The 19,819-nt window shown below is 37.1% G+C and overlaps 1 protein-coding gene across 1 annotated transcript in view; it reads right to left on the reverse strand.

Moving 5' to 3' along the window:
- Window positions 1-18,118, reverse strand: part of LOC112043354 (protein Wnt-11b-like) — a 34,465-nt gene extending 16,347 nt beyond the window's left edge. Inside the window, exon 1 of the mRNA XM_052881423.1 lies at window positions 17,720-18,118. Within this exon, the coding sequence (XP_052737383.1) occupies window positions 17,720-17,793 (74 nt within the window). The 5' untranslated portion in view covers window positions 17,794-18,118. The remainder of the gene's footprint in view (window positions 1-17,719) is intronic.
- Window positions 18,119-19,819: the final 1,701 nt, after the last annotated feature.

The raw sequence follows: 19,819 nt of genomic DNA on the forward strand, positions 1-19,819 counted from the left end.
ACAAAAATACTTGTTGAATGTTCTTACTTGTCCTACGCAAATTAGAATGCTGTCGTCGTTATCAACCCATATTTGGCTCACTGCTGAGCTCGAGTCTCCTTTTCAGTTGGCCAATAGTCCACTACGCTGGCCCAATGCGGATTGGCAGACTTCACACACGCAGAGAATTAAGAAAATTCTCTGGTAGGTATACAGGTTTCCTCACGATGTTTTCCTTCACCATTTGAGACACGTGATAAGGCAAACAAATATGTAGGTAGTTACGAGGCTTTTAACTAGGGTAGGCTCTATACGTAAATATTGTTCAAAATAGAAAATTCCTCCTCCAATAATAATGAGAGACAAAGAAATCCTCCATAATGAATCCTCATGGTATGCACTGTGTTTATGTATCTATGAACTGCACGCCACTGAGTACAAAAGCACGTAGCTAATGAAATGTTACTCAACAATAAAATCTGAAATAAAATTTTACTTGCACTCAATTGGCAATACAAAAATATGATGATTCACTTCCGAACCCCTATACTCGTCTTTTCTTTGTAGGTTGAGAAAGCAATTAGTTATATTACCCGAAGAAATTTCAATTTGTTACAATCAGAGGCAAGAGAGTCGTCTGGCCCCCGCTGCGTCGCGGCAAGCCTCCGTGCTTCATTAGCCACGGGAACAATGATACTTTAATTGTGTACCATTCGACACACTCGGTAGGTACAGTTGATCTCCAGTAATGACTGCCATTAATCAAAATCAACGACCATTTCTATCAGGCGGGTTATTTTATTTCAAAACAAGGGAAGTAAAAATTTCATCTCTTCTAAGTTCAATGTAATCTGTTCCTGTTCTTACCGGTACTACTACTTGTAGGTAGGTAATTAGATATATGAATAATTGTATCCTATAAAACATAATAGGGAGCCAAATTCAACATACTTAAGTGTGTGTCGTTATCATTTATGCGTACAAAAGAAATCGACACCTTAGTGGGTGCCAAATTCTATAGATTAAAGAACTTTGGCGTGCGTCTTGATACCTGCTTATTCGTCGACGGATAGTTGCAAGTCTCGGAGCAGCTCATCAAAAGCGAAACTCTAACAAATTAAACTCAGTAACAACCAAGATATGAGAATTTGGAGATATGCCTAGGCTTAGGTAAGTGTCAAAGAGATTGTAAGTAAAGCTCTGTGGTAAAGCTAAAGTCTGATCTCTATTCAGTCTTGTTAGTGAATCCAAATATGAATACGATTGAGAACACACTTGGGTAAAATATCTTCTGCATAGGTATAGATTGTCTAGTGTTTAAAAGAAATATTAAGGTGCTACGAAGAAAACTCTATGGGAGAGGACAAAACTCTACAATAGTTTAAAATGTATTACTTTCTCGGTTCTCCATAATGATATAACGGTATAAAATAACAGAATCAGAGCTAATACGGCTTAAAAGAAAAATTTGCAGACCCTGATCAACTACTCGTATTAATAGGAAAATGCAAAATCGACGAACAAAATGTAAACTAAACGTAGAAATTTATTATGCATGCCCAAAGGTTTGCAAACAAATTGCTTTATTAATAAAACGGGACAAAATGTTACCTACTAGACCCTTAAAATTATAATTTCAGAATAGGTTTCACTATCAAGTAGCTATTAAAATGAAATTTATTCGAAGCACGTGCATAATCTCGGAACCAATTTATATGTGGGAAACGTCCATTGAGAAGGAACCTGAAATAATTGAAATAAATGTTGGGATTACTCAACAAATTGTCCAATACAAGGGCGATTTGTCTAAGTCGTCGCGTGAAATGTACAATTGTTGTACATTATTGAAATAAATTTGATACATAAGTAAGTAATGAACTTATTGAAGAGTTATGTTGATCACTACACCTACTACTACATACTAGTAAGAAATAACTACACCTATATTTGGTGAAATGTTACACCGTCTCTTTTTATAAGGTTAATGGGTAGGTAGAAAATCTAGATAGAAAAAGAAAAGCTTCTTCAGGGGCACATAAGTCCCAAACCTAGGTACGTACGTCGTACACCTATTAGGTAATGGTACATAGATATTTACTAAGAAATATCTATGAAATGGTATAACATCTTTAAAAAATATTATTCAGGTCGGCTATGCTAATGTTGAACCTTATTAGGTACATAAACCTAATGAAATATGATTATCGAACTCAGCACGTAATGGCAATTTAATTGAACCATTTTATTAATCGAATGCACGCTTTTATGTAGACATCGTATCTTATTAAGTAGGTCAGATTAATATTCGCAGGAAGTCAGTACGCTGACATGACACGAACTGCCCTGACCAAATGAATGAATGTCTATTACCTAGTCTTGGACTTAAAAGACATCCACGAAGATATCGTAGTCTAAAAACCAATGTTTCCAAGTCTAAGACCACGATATATTCATGAATTTGAAGATATGTTACACTCAAAAAACACTACGGAAGCACATACGAGTACATCTAAATTGGACATTATGAGACAGCTGACTCATCTCATCATCTCAGCGGGCGATGGTGCGAGCTATGCTTGGAGTTCCTCTGCGTGATCGAATAAAAAATGAGGAGATCCGCACACGAACCAAAGTCACTGACATAGCTCAGCGAGTCGCGAAGCTGAAGTGGCAATAAGCATTCCACACAGTTCGAAGAGCCGGTTGGGACGTTGGGGTCCCAAGGTACTGGAATGGCGATCCCGCACCGGAAAGCGCAGTGTTTGTCGACCCCCAACTAGGTAAACCGAGGATATCAAACGGGTTGCAGGGACCGTTGGATGCTGGCGGCTCGAAACCATTGTGCTTGGAAGTCCATGCAAGAGGCCTATTGTCAGCTGTGGCCGTCCATCAGCTGATAATGATGATGAATGAGGATGACTTATTCACTAATTTAGTATTTATTAACAACCTATTAAAATAAACATCAAATCAACTCAGATGTATCATCTACCGTATGATATCTACGAAGGATTATCAGTAGACACCGAATGACGTTTACTATATAGAATCTCAATTTCGTCTATGACAATTAACATACGTCAAAGTTAGTGAATCAGTCTGCAGACCGCTCAGCACACTCGACATTTTAGGACACTGGACATAGTCTGCCTGAACAAAAGACCTAACACACGTTTATGTTTATTTCATGGACATGACGTATACCCTACTGCCTCCGATTACGAGGACCGGAGTACGAGCCTTGGTCTTATGGAGCTTTACCTACTATTTTCCGATCAATTCTCATTACAAATTCTCAGCCCAGAGTTGGGAAGTTGGTGGTGGTCACACCCCTATGCATCGGAGAGCACGTCAGTCGTTCCTACTTATATTCGGCTCACTGGTGAGCACGAGTCTTCTCAAAATGAAAGGGGTTAGGCAGATTTTACACACGTAGAGAATTAAGTAAACTCTCATGTATGCAGAGTTCCTCACGATGTTTTTCCTTCACTGTTTGAGACACGTGATATCACATAACTAAAAAGTTGGAGGTGCATTGCCCCGCGGACCGGATTCGAACCTACGCCCTCCGGAATTAGGGGCAGAGGTGATATCAACTGGGCTATCACGGCACGTCATTAATAATAATTAGGTACTCTGCACATAATTTTAAACCTCTATCTATTAGGTATATGCAAAGTGATTGATATGTATAGAATAAGTACCTATGACTGCCATTGTGGTATCGTTGAGTCACGTCTAAAAAATGTATCCACCATTACCATGATTTCGCTTTTAAATGAACCCTTTTTAATTACAATTTGTATGTTTTCCATCAAAAGTGCGGCGAGTGGCCTCCACGGTGTGGCGGTGGTGTTTGCGCAAGGGTTTACAGGGGTTCGAGTGTCAACGTGCCTTATCTTTTGCATTGCTACTTTTATTTGGCTTTGCCAGCGTTTTTTAAAATATTTCCCTTCTGGTTTTAAAATAAGTACAGTTGTAAAAATACCATTAATCTTTAAATGTCTCTAGCGAAAGGTTGCTATAAAGCTATATCGTGACTAGCGACTGGACAATTTCTCGTCATATCCCGTAGAAAATACAATAAGATAAGTAGGTACTTGGGCAACTGAGGTTCTAAAAACCTTACCACCCAAATTCAGTTCAAACTACATATTATTTGCCTTTCATCCATACTAATATTATAAAGAGGTAAAGTTTGTGTCATTTTAGGGTAATTTACTACTATCTACTGAACCGATTTGGAAAATAATTTTACCACCAGAAAGCCACGTTATTTGTAAGACTATATTTTACATCCATATTCTCAAGGGAACTGGAACTACGTGAATGAAACCGCGTGGCGTCTGTTAGTATTTTCTAAAGCGCTGAAGGTCTGGCCAAAATGCCTAATATAGTACCTAATTCAATAATAATATTTTATTACATCAGATTTAGATGCCAGTTCTGAGGTTCAATTTAAGTACATTAGGTAGGTAGGTATAATAACTTTATTAGGAAGACCTAAGTAATAGCCACGTAGCTACAGAACTAAAGGTATACGTGTTTGTCTGGTATCTCTATTATCTGGCAATCACTTAAGAGACCTCAGATAATATCTTCTGGCATTGTCGTTCGTTAGCGAGGTGGAATAATTACTAGTATTGCGAGAACAATAGACAATGTGATGCGATTGATATAACCGCTCAAGAGCGTTTGAACCCGCATTAGTTAATGACTGAGTTTCGGCTAACTCATTATCTTAGCAGAGCCAAAATCGTAGATACTAGGTAACAGATATGGTTGTGCTTTCCTTCATGGTCTAAAAGCCTTTATAGGTTGAGCTTATATACTCATAATGATAAAGCGAAAAGATTTGAATCATTATCATTAAATTAACTCAAAAACTACTGTATTAATATGAAATATTTTTTCACTATTGTTTTTCAGATAGCGTGAGTACGGTGGCAGTCGCCTGTATGACGTTCATAATACGTACTATTATCGTGAATCGCAACAAACTTTCAAGAGTGAAACGAACTGTCACCCGCACCATCCTACATGAAACGAACTGTAATTAGAAAGCTACTAAGTAGTGAAAGATTATCAGGGTAAATAATATGTAGACTATATTTTGTATTCCCACTTGAAAGGGAACTACGCGAGTGATACCCCGAGATTTGTTTAGGGAATTTGTCGGCCTATGCTCCTAACATAGCCAACTAGGTATAGTGTTTACATTTTGCTTTGGAATTTTACAAAATATATTAAACACATTGTACTTAAAGATAATTTTTTAGGGTGTTCGGCGAAGAGTTGCCGCAATCTCGAAATACAAATTCCTATCGCCCTTAACGCGTATAGCAGCTTTTTAAAAAAACGACGTTATAATAATAATAATAATTTATTTACTTCAGGTTATACACCCATTTAAAATATACATAAATAAGTACAGATAATAATTAAATATAACAATTAAATAATAAATCTATAGAAATTTCTGAGAGCATAAAGAGAGAGTTATAAAGAAGATGGTCGAACCATTACAGGCTCTTAGATCATACTATGAAATTGAAAACTCATTCATTACTCAAACAGCGTAGCAAAGAAAATACTACGGCAAGGCAAGCCGCAAAGCGCGAGCGGCGACTTTGTACGAGTATGACGCATTGCTCTGCGTAACAAATAAAGCTACGAGTACCTACATATTTTACTCTGTGTTATTTTATGTTTAGGAGTTATACCATTCGATTTAGTTTGACTCAACTGACTCAATGCGTGAATGTACCTAATAGTAACAGTAGAGCTTTTTATGCCAGATCTCGTCCGGAGAAGTTCTACCGTTTATTTCTGCCCTCAGGCAGTATTGCTGCTCTGGTGCCCACCTTACAATGGACCTGTGCCCACCCTAGGATTCTGGGCTACCGATATGGATTCTATTAGATATTATACTAATAATAGACTTGATGTCGGGGGCCAGGCCCCCCCTAGGAAATAATCCTAGATACGCCAATGGTTGACGGGCGCAGGGCAGGGCATGAGGGCAGCCATTGTAGGAACCTTAGGAGGTTGTGCGAAGTGTTGACGGTTTAGCACCTTACGTCAGGTGGGCCATCGGCTTGTTCAAAATAAATAAAGCATATCCAAAAAGTGTATCAAAAAAAATCGGACGGATCCGACTTTTACAGTGATGACTGAATATTCTATGATCTCTACAATAGTCCAATCTTTCTGTTTCATCATTCATCGGACGTCGGATGAGAAAACTGGACTTCTCTTCACAAGTACAGTAGACAAGTAAAGTAAACTTAATTTTATTGGAAAATAAAGTTATTTTGGGACACACTAAAACGGAAAAGTATATTTCTTTAATTCAATCGAATTCAATACTGTAATAGTATTTAGTAGCGATCTAATATTAGATGACGTCTTCTGGTGGTATTACCTACATTAGAAAGTCAAAAATGAAATCGTACCAACCTATCTTCTACATATAATATAATGATCAATTTGAAGGCGGTGCGTGAATAATATTACCTATAGGTATATCTGAACCTGATCAGTTGGAGGAACACAACTTGGACTAGTGAAGTTTGACTGGACTAAGCCAAATAACTAAATGTATTAATGACGTTTTACAACAGCAAGTTATGGGTCTCTAAGTATAATACACACTTTGTCTCTCACTACAAGGTAGTAGATACCTACTCCTACTAGGTACTACACACACAGGAAGGTAAGGTAGGTACCTACACAGGAAGGGTGTTCTCGTAGGTAGGTATAACTCAGTGTAATTTACGCAGTGCATCATAAATGCATACGGTAGGGTCACGCTAACTACATAGATACTTACTTATCTATCCTAACAAAACTGAGTCTTGTAAAGATATTACTGAATGCATAAAGTCAAGCAATATGTTTGACGGCCTCCGCGGCGCAGCGGTACGCGCGGTGAATTTACAAAGCTGAGGTCCTGGATTCGATCCCCAGCTGGGCCAGTTGAGGTTTTCTTAATTGGTCCCTCGTCTGTCTGGAGAGAGACTTCGGCCGTGGCTAGTTACCAAATAACGTACCGCTAAGCGATTTAGTGTTCCGGTACGATGTCGTGTAGAAACCGAAAGGTGTGTGGATTATCATCCTCCACAAGTTGGCTCGATTCCATCTTAGACTGCATATAACTTACCATACAATGAACGATTTTCTTTAAATTCGAATAAGTATAATTGTTTTTTTTTTAAATTAAGACTAGCCATATTTTTTAATTTGATCAATATTTCTCATACCTCAAGCTTGTGTTGACTGTGGGTTCGACAGTAGTCCAACAGGTGAGGATCAAATATATGATCTTTCGGAGTCAAACCCCTTAATCGAGTAATGAAGCTTAAATTAATAGAGCAACTCACTTCCTTGAAAGAAGAGGTAGAAAGAAGTTGTATTTATTCAGAAATCAGAATGCATATTCTTACTTCACTGCAAATACCTAGACGAGACAATAAAGCCTATACTTAAAATGAACTAATTTAAATCTAGATCCTTGGCCAAAATAACTAACTGTAAATAGATGCCTTGTTAATAAGACTTGTCCTGTGTGAGAATGAAGATGTCACAGTTACTTATCGCTTCATATTCAATTAATGAAGAGCTACAACTTCAAAGCGGCCGTCGATACGGCCGAACGGGGATCGGGTGAGTAAAAGCCGAGCAAATACACTCCGAGGATGTCGGTAATTTATGAATTTGTCAGGACAAAGCGAACATCGTCGGCGGTGAAAATAAGTCGCACAGCGGCGAGGATAAATTTGTGTCACATCAAATGAGGCGAAGCGCTGCACGATTTGTTGCACTTACTCCCATACGTCCACTCGGCTCATTAGCAAATAAAAAGATTTCACAAAAAAAGTTAAAGACACGAGTGAATCGCTGTTTACAGTCACGTGCACAAAACGAAACTGTTAAGAGCGCGCAGCGTGTCGGTACGATATGGATAAAATTCGAAGCGCAAACGAGACGCCGAATTATGACTTTCACGTGAGTGAAAAGCACGGAGCGATTGACGCTCGACGCAAATTTTATGACGTGAGCGCCAAAACCATTTTTACCTAATAATTGCCAGTAAATTAAACAACATAACGAAAAACAAAATGGCCATGTTCAAGATGTATACCTAATTTTCTATACAAAACAAAAATTTAAGAAAATAAGTTTGCTTTTCCTGAGATTGAAAGCAAAATGTGAGCAAAACATGTATTTTTCAAAAAAATAAACTATCGAGAAAAGTTTTACAAATTGTGTATTTTGTATAGTCATAACGAAGCTAACGCTTTAAAATATCATTTACCCAAATATCAGGCTCCTAACTTTTCCAGAATCTGAGAATCAGAACCATTTGTAACCACCAAATTACATATTGCACACTCTTAAGTCCTTTACGCCACACACCATCAAGTTTACCGTCCGTAAAAAATATCGAAATATCGGTATCGGAATAGTTTTGATATTTTATTCACTGCCCACATCGTGTTGCAGACTTGGAGATATACTTGACTGTGTGTGGTTCGTGTTAGTATCGCTTATATTCGTACTTCGTGTGTACATAGTCACGAGTAAAGTATAGGCTTCCCCTAACGTATGCAAAGTTAGCAGACTATGTAGGTGACTAGCTCTCTTTGCCTACGAGCATCGAGCAGTTGCAAGGCTGCCTTTCCAATCAAAGCTAAGATTTGTTTATTCAATGACTTTTTTCATTTTCACTTTTTCGTTTAATGACAAGTTAACCCTTGACTGTGAACTCACTTGATGCTAAGTGAAACAGGTACCTAATTGGCGAGAAGAGCACAAAAGGCGATAAGCAGTTCTACTCCTGAACAACAAAAACCTGAACAATTAATCGTAGACCGCTCGTTGGGTTCTTGACGTAGGTGTTGCCCACCCACTCCTAATGCGGTCATATTTAAATTAGATGATATATACAAAAGAATAATTGTTATTTTTAGTTGTCACTACTTTTGCCCTCTCCAATTAGGCATGAAAGTACCTATGTATCATACTTAAATATTAGTGTTGTACTTATAGGTAAATGTGGTCATAAAACCGCTACGAATTTTCACAAAATACTGGTGGAAACACAGCCTTATAGCAGCTCGGCACTCCGCAAAATTAGCCCCAGCGAAGCCCTTCACCTTCACCGGTAAAACTTTTTAGGCATATTAATTACATATTTGGCTTGCACGCCATAATTATTTAGGTTATACGATTTATGTTCTTTTGAATAAGTACGTGAATTATTTATGCTTGGTATCTTACACACTATATTTATGCAATACCTTCACATCTATGAAGGCATTGCACTGAAAATCGACAGAAAATTCCACCGATCTCCTATTTATTAAGAGGTCAATGAAAAATTCTTCATATTTCAATCAATATCAATCTTAATTCTTACGTTCATTCATAAATCAACACTTATATGTATAATCTATAGTAATATTATAAAGCTGAAGAGTTTGTTTGTTTGATTTATTGAACGCGCTAATCTCAGGTTCGATTTGAAAAATTCTTTCAGTTATAGATAGCCCAGGAATCGAGGAAGGTTACCTATATATTATATTATCCCCATATCCCCAACGGGAACGGGGACCACGCGGGTGAAACCGCGCGGCGTCAGCTAGTATTATTGTAAAGAGGAAAGATTTGATTGATTGTTTGCAATGAATAGGCTCTGAAACTACTGAACCGATTTGAAAAAAAAAGTCACTGTTGGGCAACTACAATATCCCCGAGTGCTATAGGCTATATTTTTATCCCCGTATTCCTGGGAACCACGCGTGTGATACTTCGCGGCGTATGCTAGTACCAGTACCTACCTATAAAGGCGAAAGTTTCTAAGGATTGAGTAGACGGATACCTAGTTTTATTTTGTAAGCGATGTTGCACCCTTTAGCGGAACACGCCTGCCTAGAAAAGGGTTATTCAGTCCTGAACTCTTGAATCACGGGGAAAACGGACGGTGTTAAACGTTTAAAGGCAGTGGTGTAGCTTGCTTTGGAGGGGCCCTGTATTAAAATTATTTGGGAGGCACAATTGACGAGCGTCAAAGCCCGAAAATCTCTGTAACAGATTTTTATGTTTTTTTTTTCTCCGGGAAGCACCAGATTAAGAGATATTGTAGATTTAAACCACTTTTTGATTTCACACTAATTAATGGGCCCCTGTAGTCCGGGGGACCTGATATGGCGATAGCTACACCCCTGGTGAAAGTTGAAAGAAAACAATCAGTTCCAGAGCGCACTTGTTAATTGTTGCACTGTTATGCAATAACAACTATTTAGTTTAACAAATCTACAGTATTGTTCAAAGTGCACCTATTATCATTATTACATACTAGCGGACGTCCGCGACTTCGTCCGCGTGGAATTTAGTTTTTCACAAATCCCTCGGGAACCATGGATTTTTCCGGGATAAAAAGTAGCCTATGTGTTTATCCATGCTATATAATATCTCAATACCAAATTTCAGCTAATTCGGTTAAGTAGTCGAGGCGAGAAAGAGTAACAAACATTCATATCATTAAAATCATCAGTTTTCGCAAATCTCGGGAAACCATGGATTTTTCGGGATAAAAAGTAGCCTATGTGTTAATCGAGAGTAAAATCCATTTCCATTCCAAATTTTAGCCAAATCGCTTCAGTAGTAGCGGCGTTAATGAGTAACGAACATCCAAACATCCATACAAATTTCCGCGTTTATAATATTAGTAGGATAGTAGGATATTGTTTCGCACATAAATGTGTAAAACTACACGTCACAGCTAGCTTTACATCCTTTTAAGCACGTTAGTATATCAAAAACATTTTCCGCCATTTACGGTGTACTTATGACTTGGTTTCCTTTGTTATGGGAAAACTATAAAAGACTAAAGAATGTTACTCGTACGTCTGGTTCAGAGCAATAAAATCGTTTGAAGTAGCTCGTTTTTCACCCACAGGCATATCGTGCACCCTGGGAGATGTGGAGGAAATTCAATAAAAATCACAATCGTAAAAACTTGGGCGGCAGTTAAATATAATACTAGCCGATTATCGTGTTTTTGCTCGCATAATTTATTTGCACAAGCTATTTAATTTGTCTAACCAATAACTTAACAGTATAATCTAGATTCTAGATACGTTATTACCTACGTTATTATTACTTTAAGGTTAAGTGACGTCATCATAGTCCGGACTATAATATTTTTTTGTATCGCCGTGATACAAAAAACAGACACGTATCAAGTGAAGAATTGCTGAGAAGAATATAATATATTTTTTTATTCTTAACAAGTTAGACCTTACTACTACAATCTCACCTGACGGTAAATGATGATGCAATCTAAGATGGAAGCTGGCTAACTTTTTAGGAGGATGTTGAAAATCCACACCCCTTTCGGTTCTTACACGACATCGTACCCGAACGCTAAATCGCTTGGCCACATTTTTACATATGTTTTCTGTAGCAAAGCTGATGGATGGAGGATAAAACTTTGGGTATTAGGTAACCTGTGCCTTATTAAGAAAATTTAAAATGGAAACAAAATTGATCTAGCCGTTTGTAAAATAGTAACAATTTACATGAAAATTAGAGATTACAGTTGTTATATTATCCAGTCGATTAGGAGTTCAATAACATACAGAACCTACAGAATAATTATATTATATTAAATAGGTATAAAGATAAAGTTATGAGAGCATTAAGAACAGCCCCCAATAATAAGTCCCACCAGATGCACGGGACGGCTCGGCAAAGTCACAGGGAACTCAAGCGAGGGAATTATTTTTTTCGGTCTGCCACACACGGCCCTCGGCCCTCGCTAACTCAGCGAAAACTAAGATTGTTACTCTCTGAGGGATTATTTATACTCCATAACGGATTTCAATCATAGGAAATCTGTGCATTAGGGGCTCGAGCAAGTGGGTCAAATATGAAAAAGACAATATCGCGTTCTAATTTTTTAGGGTTCCGTAGTCCACAAGGAACCCTTATAGTTTCGCCATGTCCGTCCGTCTGTCCGTATGTCCGTCTGTAGGCGGTTTAGCGCAGAGACTAAGTATTACTACTAGAAAGCTGTAATTTAGCATTAGTTTCAACATTAAAAATGCAAAAAAGTCGTTAAAAAAATCTTGAATTTTTTTTTGTTAGGGGTTTTGCCACAACGCGAATTGCATGTTATCCACGACACCAATTTTGCTTTTTGGTCTTTCTGTGATTGCCACAACGCGTCGTGCGCGGTACTTTTTTCTGGTGAAAGATATTTTATTCTTTTCTTACGTGTACCAGAAAACTTTAATGATCATTTTAGGATTGCACGTCTAATTTCAGTGTCCACTAAAGAAAAATCGTCAAACAATACAAAACGTAGCGAAATCTTTCTTTCAAAATTTCCCTTGGGCATCCAATTTAGCTAATGTAATGTAGGTACGAGTGCGGTAGAGATGTAGTCTTTTATTTTAAGCTACGGTAGTGGATAGTGGTACGTAACCTCTAGTCTTTATAGAGTAGGCTAGGTGCTTTCATTTAAATTGAGTAGTATAAACCGTGTCACAATAATAGCGCGCTGCCGTCTCAGCACGCAAAGCATGCAACGACATTTTACTGTCATCATAAACTGTGGGTATGTACTCGTAACCTAGTAAAACTGCTGTATCTATGTTTTGTGGCATATACCTATAATAAATTGAAAAGTCACACTTCTTTGAAACTTTTAACATATTTTTGGAGTTCACTCCTTAAGAATCGATGTTTCATATATAGCCCCCGGTATGAAAAAAATATGGGTAGAACGAATGGACAGCGCTACGTTTTTGTGCGCAACCTATGCTGCGCAATTTTCATCGTGCGCTGCCGCCAAAATGGTGCTCATGTTCACGCTGTAGGCGGGCGCGCACGGCGCGGCCTGCTGCTCCTCGGTTGCGCACCTTTCACTTTAAAGCCTAGTTATTGAAACGTACATAGTGTATACACCTATTTAGACAGTAGATTTGAAATGGTAAACTCCATTCGTGCGTCGGAGCTGAGACACACTTTATAATATTGATTTACATATTTGGCTCACACCGCGTAGCAAGAACCAGCTTATGACTATTACTTCGAAACTAGTCGGGCATACTCCTGTCACGTGAGTGTTAGCCTTGTTTTATGATAAATTAATATAAATAACACTCATGATAGTGTCAAATCAAAAATATTTTATTTATTTTAATAGTTAACAGAACAATCAGAAGGCTTACCTAATTTGTTTTGTTTCGTATACAAGTTTACATTTTGCAGGACCTATTAGTTTAAAGGTACTACAAACAGGACGTTAAATGCGCCTATCTTATTCTGCCCGTCAATCTGAGGCATAAATGTTTTGTGTGTGTAATTACTTACTTACACTGGCAATCATACTTTTCGGACCGGAAAACGCTGATTATTGGCACAACTTAGCATGACGGTGTACTTCCCCTGGACTAGTCACATTAAATTCGTTGTGCTACTGTTAAACTCATTACACATTATTTATTAGATTTTTTTGATTATTATCTACTATTATATGCATAATTTAGTAGTAGTGCGTTTGAATCTTCATAATAAAATATTTCAAATGAAATATTATGTTATTATGCAAATATTTGTAATTTATAATATGAACTTCAGTAGTTTTAATAATGAGTTTTCATTACGTAATCATTAGACTTTGTAACAACAACGTTTGCATCAGCGCTCTTTTTACGACACGTAATCTATACCTTGCTAGCAACTGCTACGTAGACGTAGCCATTTACCTACTATCTATGACGTAGCGCTTGCTACGGTCGGCGTTATACAGGCGTATAACCTCCCTTCTAATATGTACAAACCACTTCTTGACGGACGGCTAAACTACAACTCTATCTAAAATTGGGCAAAGAAACTCTTAAACTAAAAAAAAGCCCATCGATTTTAGGGTAATTTTGTCTTGGAAAACACTCTGATTAAAGTTTTATACCCTGACAAAAAATTAAAGAATATTTATTTTCGCTAATAAAATTAAAACGCCGAACAATTATTATTATTTAATATGAGTATTTGCTATGTTAGGTTAAATAGCTAAATATTCTAATATGCTCTTATGCTTATGAAATTTTAAAGCACAAGTTTGTTATTTTTTTCAAAAAAAGACAATTACACATTACAAATACTTATTGTATAAGTATTTGTAATGTGTAATTATACTACAGTATCGTTATGCATAAAAACTACATAGTTAAAAAGTAGGGCTTAGGTACATTAGTATGTTTATACCTATGTATAGTCCGTCAATGTAATCCCTACGAAAATCGCAAAGCATTTCCCTGGCTAGTATATCATAGTGTAAAGTTATAGGAAGGAAAATATTTTCAGAATAGAACAAACGAGTGATAAATATTTCACCCGCATTTGGTCGTGACATTTCCACGTGAGGGAATGCACCATAAATCGCTCTTTTTACATTCTCGTCTGTCTATGTTTTGAAATTTTTGCTCGTAAAACGTAGGAGTATATTTCGAAATCTCTGCGACCGATTGGTACTAGGGAGTAAATCATTGGATCTAGTGCACTCAAGCGTAAGTTTGGCACAAGCGGACGTCCGTAACTTCGTCGACGTGTTAAATTTTGAGCAATGCATAAACAAACAAAAACAAAAAAATTGTAGATAGTTTTTGTTTGACTTAACCATTAAATAATATTTATAATACATGCAGTAGAGTGGCTTTTTCGATCCATACTCTTCAGCAGCAATGTTCTTCCAGTGTTGTAAACTTGGCAATTTTTGTATTGAGATCGGTTATAAATTGCAATCATGCAATAGTAGAAAATATGTCACGGGTTATCATCATATCCCCATACAGGGAAGAAATAATAAACGTCCAGTATTAAATACCTTATACTCAGAATTGTCGAAATGTGTCGAAATAATTGGATCCGATTACTGTAAATTGCGATCGGACAAAGGTCGCATTTCCAGGGATGCGAGTATTTCCGGGTGTAATCTCGGGGCGAATAATTGCGGGTTGCAACGGAACAACGCCGCTCATTAGTGCAATGTTCAATTAGGGAGCGAGCGGCGACGGACGCAGGGGACGGTCGGGTTACCTCGGCCTGCGTAACGACTGCCAGTGGCGGATTTGAAATCTTTGCCGCCCTGGACTAAAGCCATACTCGATGTACACTGTTAACCAACAAAGAAATTAAAAATGAAGGTATTTATGTACCTTCATTTTTGTCATTTCACATCTAATAATAATTATAATTAGCTTGTTTTTAAATTAATAAAAATAAATTTGATTAATTAATAATTTGATGAAGCTTAGAAGAATGACATGCACTTTCTATCCTAATTTTTTTTAATACCTGCCGCTTCTATATCAGCACCTGTCATGGTATACTATTAATGAATTTACTGTTACTAAGTACCTATTGAAAGTTATTCAGAAAATTTAACTATGATAGCTTTTAGCATGTAATAATTATCGAGATTTTAGCATAATTGCACTTTTAAATAAAAATCTTAAAACGGTTTTAGGTTTTATATATCTAACTAAAGATTATTGTTTATCATCAGCCAATAGTATATCACGAATGGCCGTCCTAGGCCCGGGGTTACCGGGCCTTAGGACAATGCGCCACTGACGACTGGCGTTTATCACTGAATTGAGGGAACAACGGCTTTGTTAAAAAATCTAATGTTCGTGCTCATATAGCAGATCGCTCTTTTCTTCTTTCGTGTCAATTTAGATAATTAGGTAATCATTTTATATGTAGGTAACTATTAACCATGACCAATATTAATAATTTAAAAAGATTGTGTTAGTAGTTGGTACGATGATACCTAATGGTTTAGAAGGTAGTCGGTAGGGATCGAACTCTATATACCCACTTACCACTCCTCGGAGTTGATAGAAGCTTTTACTTCATTAGAAGATTTTTACTGACTATTAGAAACTTTTAGGTAGGTTCATACTTATTATGTCGATAAGGGGGCTCCACTAAACACCGAGAGGTCATCGGTTTGATCTCCGCCCGTCGGACAATTTTTACTACCGACTTTACATTATTTGTAGTTCACTAGAGGGGATGAGAAATATTCGTCATAATGTTTAAAAGGTATGGCAAATGTTTAGTTTCGAAAATAGGTAGGTAATTAAAAGAGTTATTAAAAAAAAACACAGAGTAAAACTAAGATAGGTAATAAGTTCAAACCTATATCTATATTGATTTCAATCGATACAATTAATATTGGCCACACAACGGTCAATGGCCACTATTAAACAATTAAGACCGATTGACAATGTGGAGAAACCGATAGAAGTCTATTAACCGATTAACAGATGGGTTAATTCGTTATTAGGAAAATCCGCATCGACTGCCATATGTGCGTGTAGTTTGTAATCTTCAACTCTTGGTATATTGTCAAGGCTAAATAACATACCTCTCCCATGATCCGGAGGCTAAAACTGAAATACCTTATTTGGAGATAGTCAATAGATTATATTGACTAAGTTGGATATAGTTCTACTTGGTAGTTCTGCCCACCACAATAATTTTTTCCAAGTTACCATAAACCATACCATCACGATATCTGTCCACATTTTCCTAAGAGCGCAACTAATATTACCTCAGTAAATACCAGTGGTACGGAATGAGTTAATGAAATCGTCGACCACGTTCAAAATCACTACGAAACAATCTTGCGATAACTTCACTGCTTAATGGTCGTCAGGGTACGAAATGTCGAAATATTATGGAATAGCTACGGATTTAAGAGCTCATGGTAGGTAGACAACATAAAGGGATTTTTACAGGCTCATAGATCTAAACACCTAGGCATGCACGGGTTGCAAGCGCTTGTTTTAGCTTATTAGTTCGGACTATTTTAGCATTTTAGTCGAGTAGCATACTAAACTACTTACTACCCAAAAATCGTCGTATTCGACTTAAATACCAAAGTAGTCCGAACTAGGCATACCTAAAGGCCCTCTGCTGCTGATGATCAAGCCAACTGAAAGCAAGTATTTACTTACCCAAAGTGGTTTATGTATGTACCCACATGACATAGAAAACGCTAAAGCCAACGCTTATTTATAATTCCGTGTATGTACCTATAAAGCTCACTGAAAATTTTCATCGCTGTGCTAACTCTCTATTTCCGGTATTCGTCGTCCAAAACGGAAGCGACCGGTGTTTTGTCTTGATCTGTCTGATAGATAAAAATACGTGATACATAGCAAAATATCTACAATCCTTCCTTTTGGCTTCGCTGTAGTCGGGTAAAAATCAAAATTCACTTTGCACATTTAAACATCTACAACCTACAGGATGTCCCAGAACTCAACGTCAAGCCGAAAAGGGGTGACAGGATTGATTGTAACGATCATGAGAAAAATCAGAAAAAAAATCTATCCCATGCAGTTTGAAAATTACGGGCACACATGTAAAGAGCAATGCTCCTTTTTGAAGCCAGTAAAATTATATGTATACTTAATATTACCTTAAAATATGTAGGATTAAAACATATCACGGTTTTTACAGATAAATAATCATTATAAAGCCATTAGGTATATTACAATAAAACGTTAGTAAAATATATTTTTAATGTTTTAGATCATTATAAGTAAATTTTTATATGTAGAGTATCTACTCAACAATTAGGACAACATTTGAAAACATCGATAGTCAGGTAAGAATAAGTTAAAAAATAAAAACAATAGGTAAAAAAAGTACTTACAGCCATCGAATCGCCTTAGTAGATTTAGGTAAAAACACAAAGAACAAAATAAAAATCACAATAAATAAACGCATCACAATTAAAGTCAATTAAACGGTGCCAAGTCCGAATCAAAATCCATCAGTAAATCAGAATAAAAAATAAATAAAAAATTAAAGACGACGCGCATAATTTGTAGCGATCGTAATATTTGGCGCGAAAACCCGCGAGAGAATGGTACACGCAGCTTGCCTCGAGGCTGTACGCGAGAGTTGTGACTGACGCCGGGACAAACGTCCGCGAGTCTCGTTCGGAGAGGCCCGGAGAGTCTCGTGCGGACGCCGCGCGCCGTCACGCCGTCCGCGGCCAGTGGTCAGGCGCCCGCCCGCCGCGCCAGCATAACCCGACCCCTCATAGAATTTGTAGCGTCAGATCTGCCTCAGTACCGAATTACTGGTTTTTACCTAACCTACATGTTTTTTCAAAAGTATCTTAATTTGGTGCTAAGTTAAGTTAAAACTACTAAAACGATATTAATATTTTTGTTAAAAGGAAATATACTAAATTTAAACTATATCTAAAGACTCAGCCGTCGCAGAATTCGTCCGAATTTTTTTATTCAATATGTATAATGAGAGTATATTAAATAATGTAAAAATTAAAAATGTACTAAGTATTTGAGGATCCAAAATGATTTCTACAGATTTTATTAAATAACTTTTGATAATTAAAATGCACTTTATGAATTTAAAGTTTCGCACTATAGCTCTAGATATGGTGTACTCGTAGGGTTTGTTTGACCTACAACACGTGAATCGTATCGTAGGAGAATCAAATTTGAATTTTGCGGCTTCAATGACTGGCTATCAACAACTGAATGTCTCCATCTACCAGCGACTATTTCGTACTTCGATTTGTCTGTTTTTTTATACAATCTATCAAAAGATTAATTTTATACAAGTTATCAAATTTTTTTACACTAATGGTTTTTTATTTTCAGTTTATTGTACAAAACAAAAAGTGTTATAGTTTTTGTTTCGGTACCAAATAAATCATCCTCATAAACTTCACGTTTTTGTGAGGATGAGTTCATAAGTTAGATCTTCGCAAAAGAGTAGCCAATTGTGATCAAGTTACATACATAGAACAAAAATCATCCGCTCCTAAAATAAAAAAGAACAGACATAAAATAAAAATTAATATAGATTCTTTATCTTTTTTTCTTTTTCTTTTTTAAAAAGAATATTTGCCATATCTTTTCAATGTGGCCAATATTCCCATTCCCCTCCAATTAGTCGGGAAAACTGTATTTGGAGTGGTTACAACAATAGACCAACGGGGCGGGGATCGAACCACCACCCCTCGGTGATGAATCCGACCGATATAATATTATGACATGAATAGCTAGAGCCTAGACCTAATTACTTTAAAAATATAATTTTAATTTTGGATGATTTTGTCTCTGTGAGACCGTCAAGTTTAGGCATAGCCTGGAACGTAGTCGTGCAACGTCTGTGGCGCGAAGGCGTTCGGCGGAGCAGGCGGGCGGGCGGTCGGGCGGCTAGTGGCTGCGCTCCCCGGCACAGCCCACTTATCAATTCAGTCGAGTGGGCATTCGTTCATTGTGAAGCATTGTGCCTATTATGCACGGATTCGATGCTTATTTACCCGTTCACATGCCGAGTATGCGAGCGTAATCCGACCCATAGATACTTTTAAATTGGAACACGGGCATCGTTTGCTCTCATAATGGGGTATAAGGATAAATTGGCTCGTTGGTTAAGGATTCACCGATCGGTATTATAATTATTTTCTCATAAAAATTTTACATAGCTACCTAATCTTATAATTAATGTGACAACAGTAGTAGATACATGTTCGTAATAATACCTATTATCAAGCTTCACATTGCGATAGATCTATTTCACAGAACAGCAAGTCAAGGCTTAATTTCTATTAATAGCTAGTAGGTAGATAGATAGGTAATAGGTACATTTGAAAGTAGGTAAGAATATAATAGAGTACCTACTTGTCTGCAATACTAAAACGAAATTTTTTGCATATAGACAGTTTAGATGCCTAGAAAATCGAAACGATAGATACCGTTTGCAGAGCCATTAT

The sequence above is a fragment of the Bicyclus anynana genome, chromosome 4 (assembly GCF_947172395.1).
Source record: "Bicyclus anynana chromosome 4, ilBicAnyn1.1, whole genome shotgun sequence".
Lineage (NCBI taxonomy): Eukaryota > Metazoa > Arthropoda > Insecta > Lepidoptera > Nymphalidae > Bicyclus > Bicyclus anynana.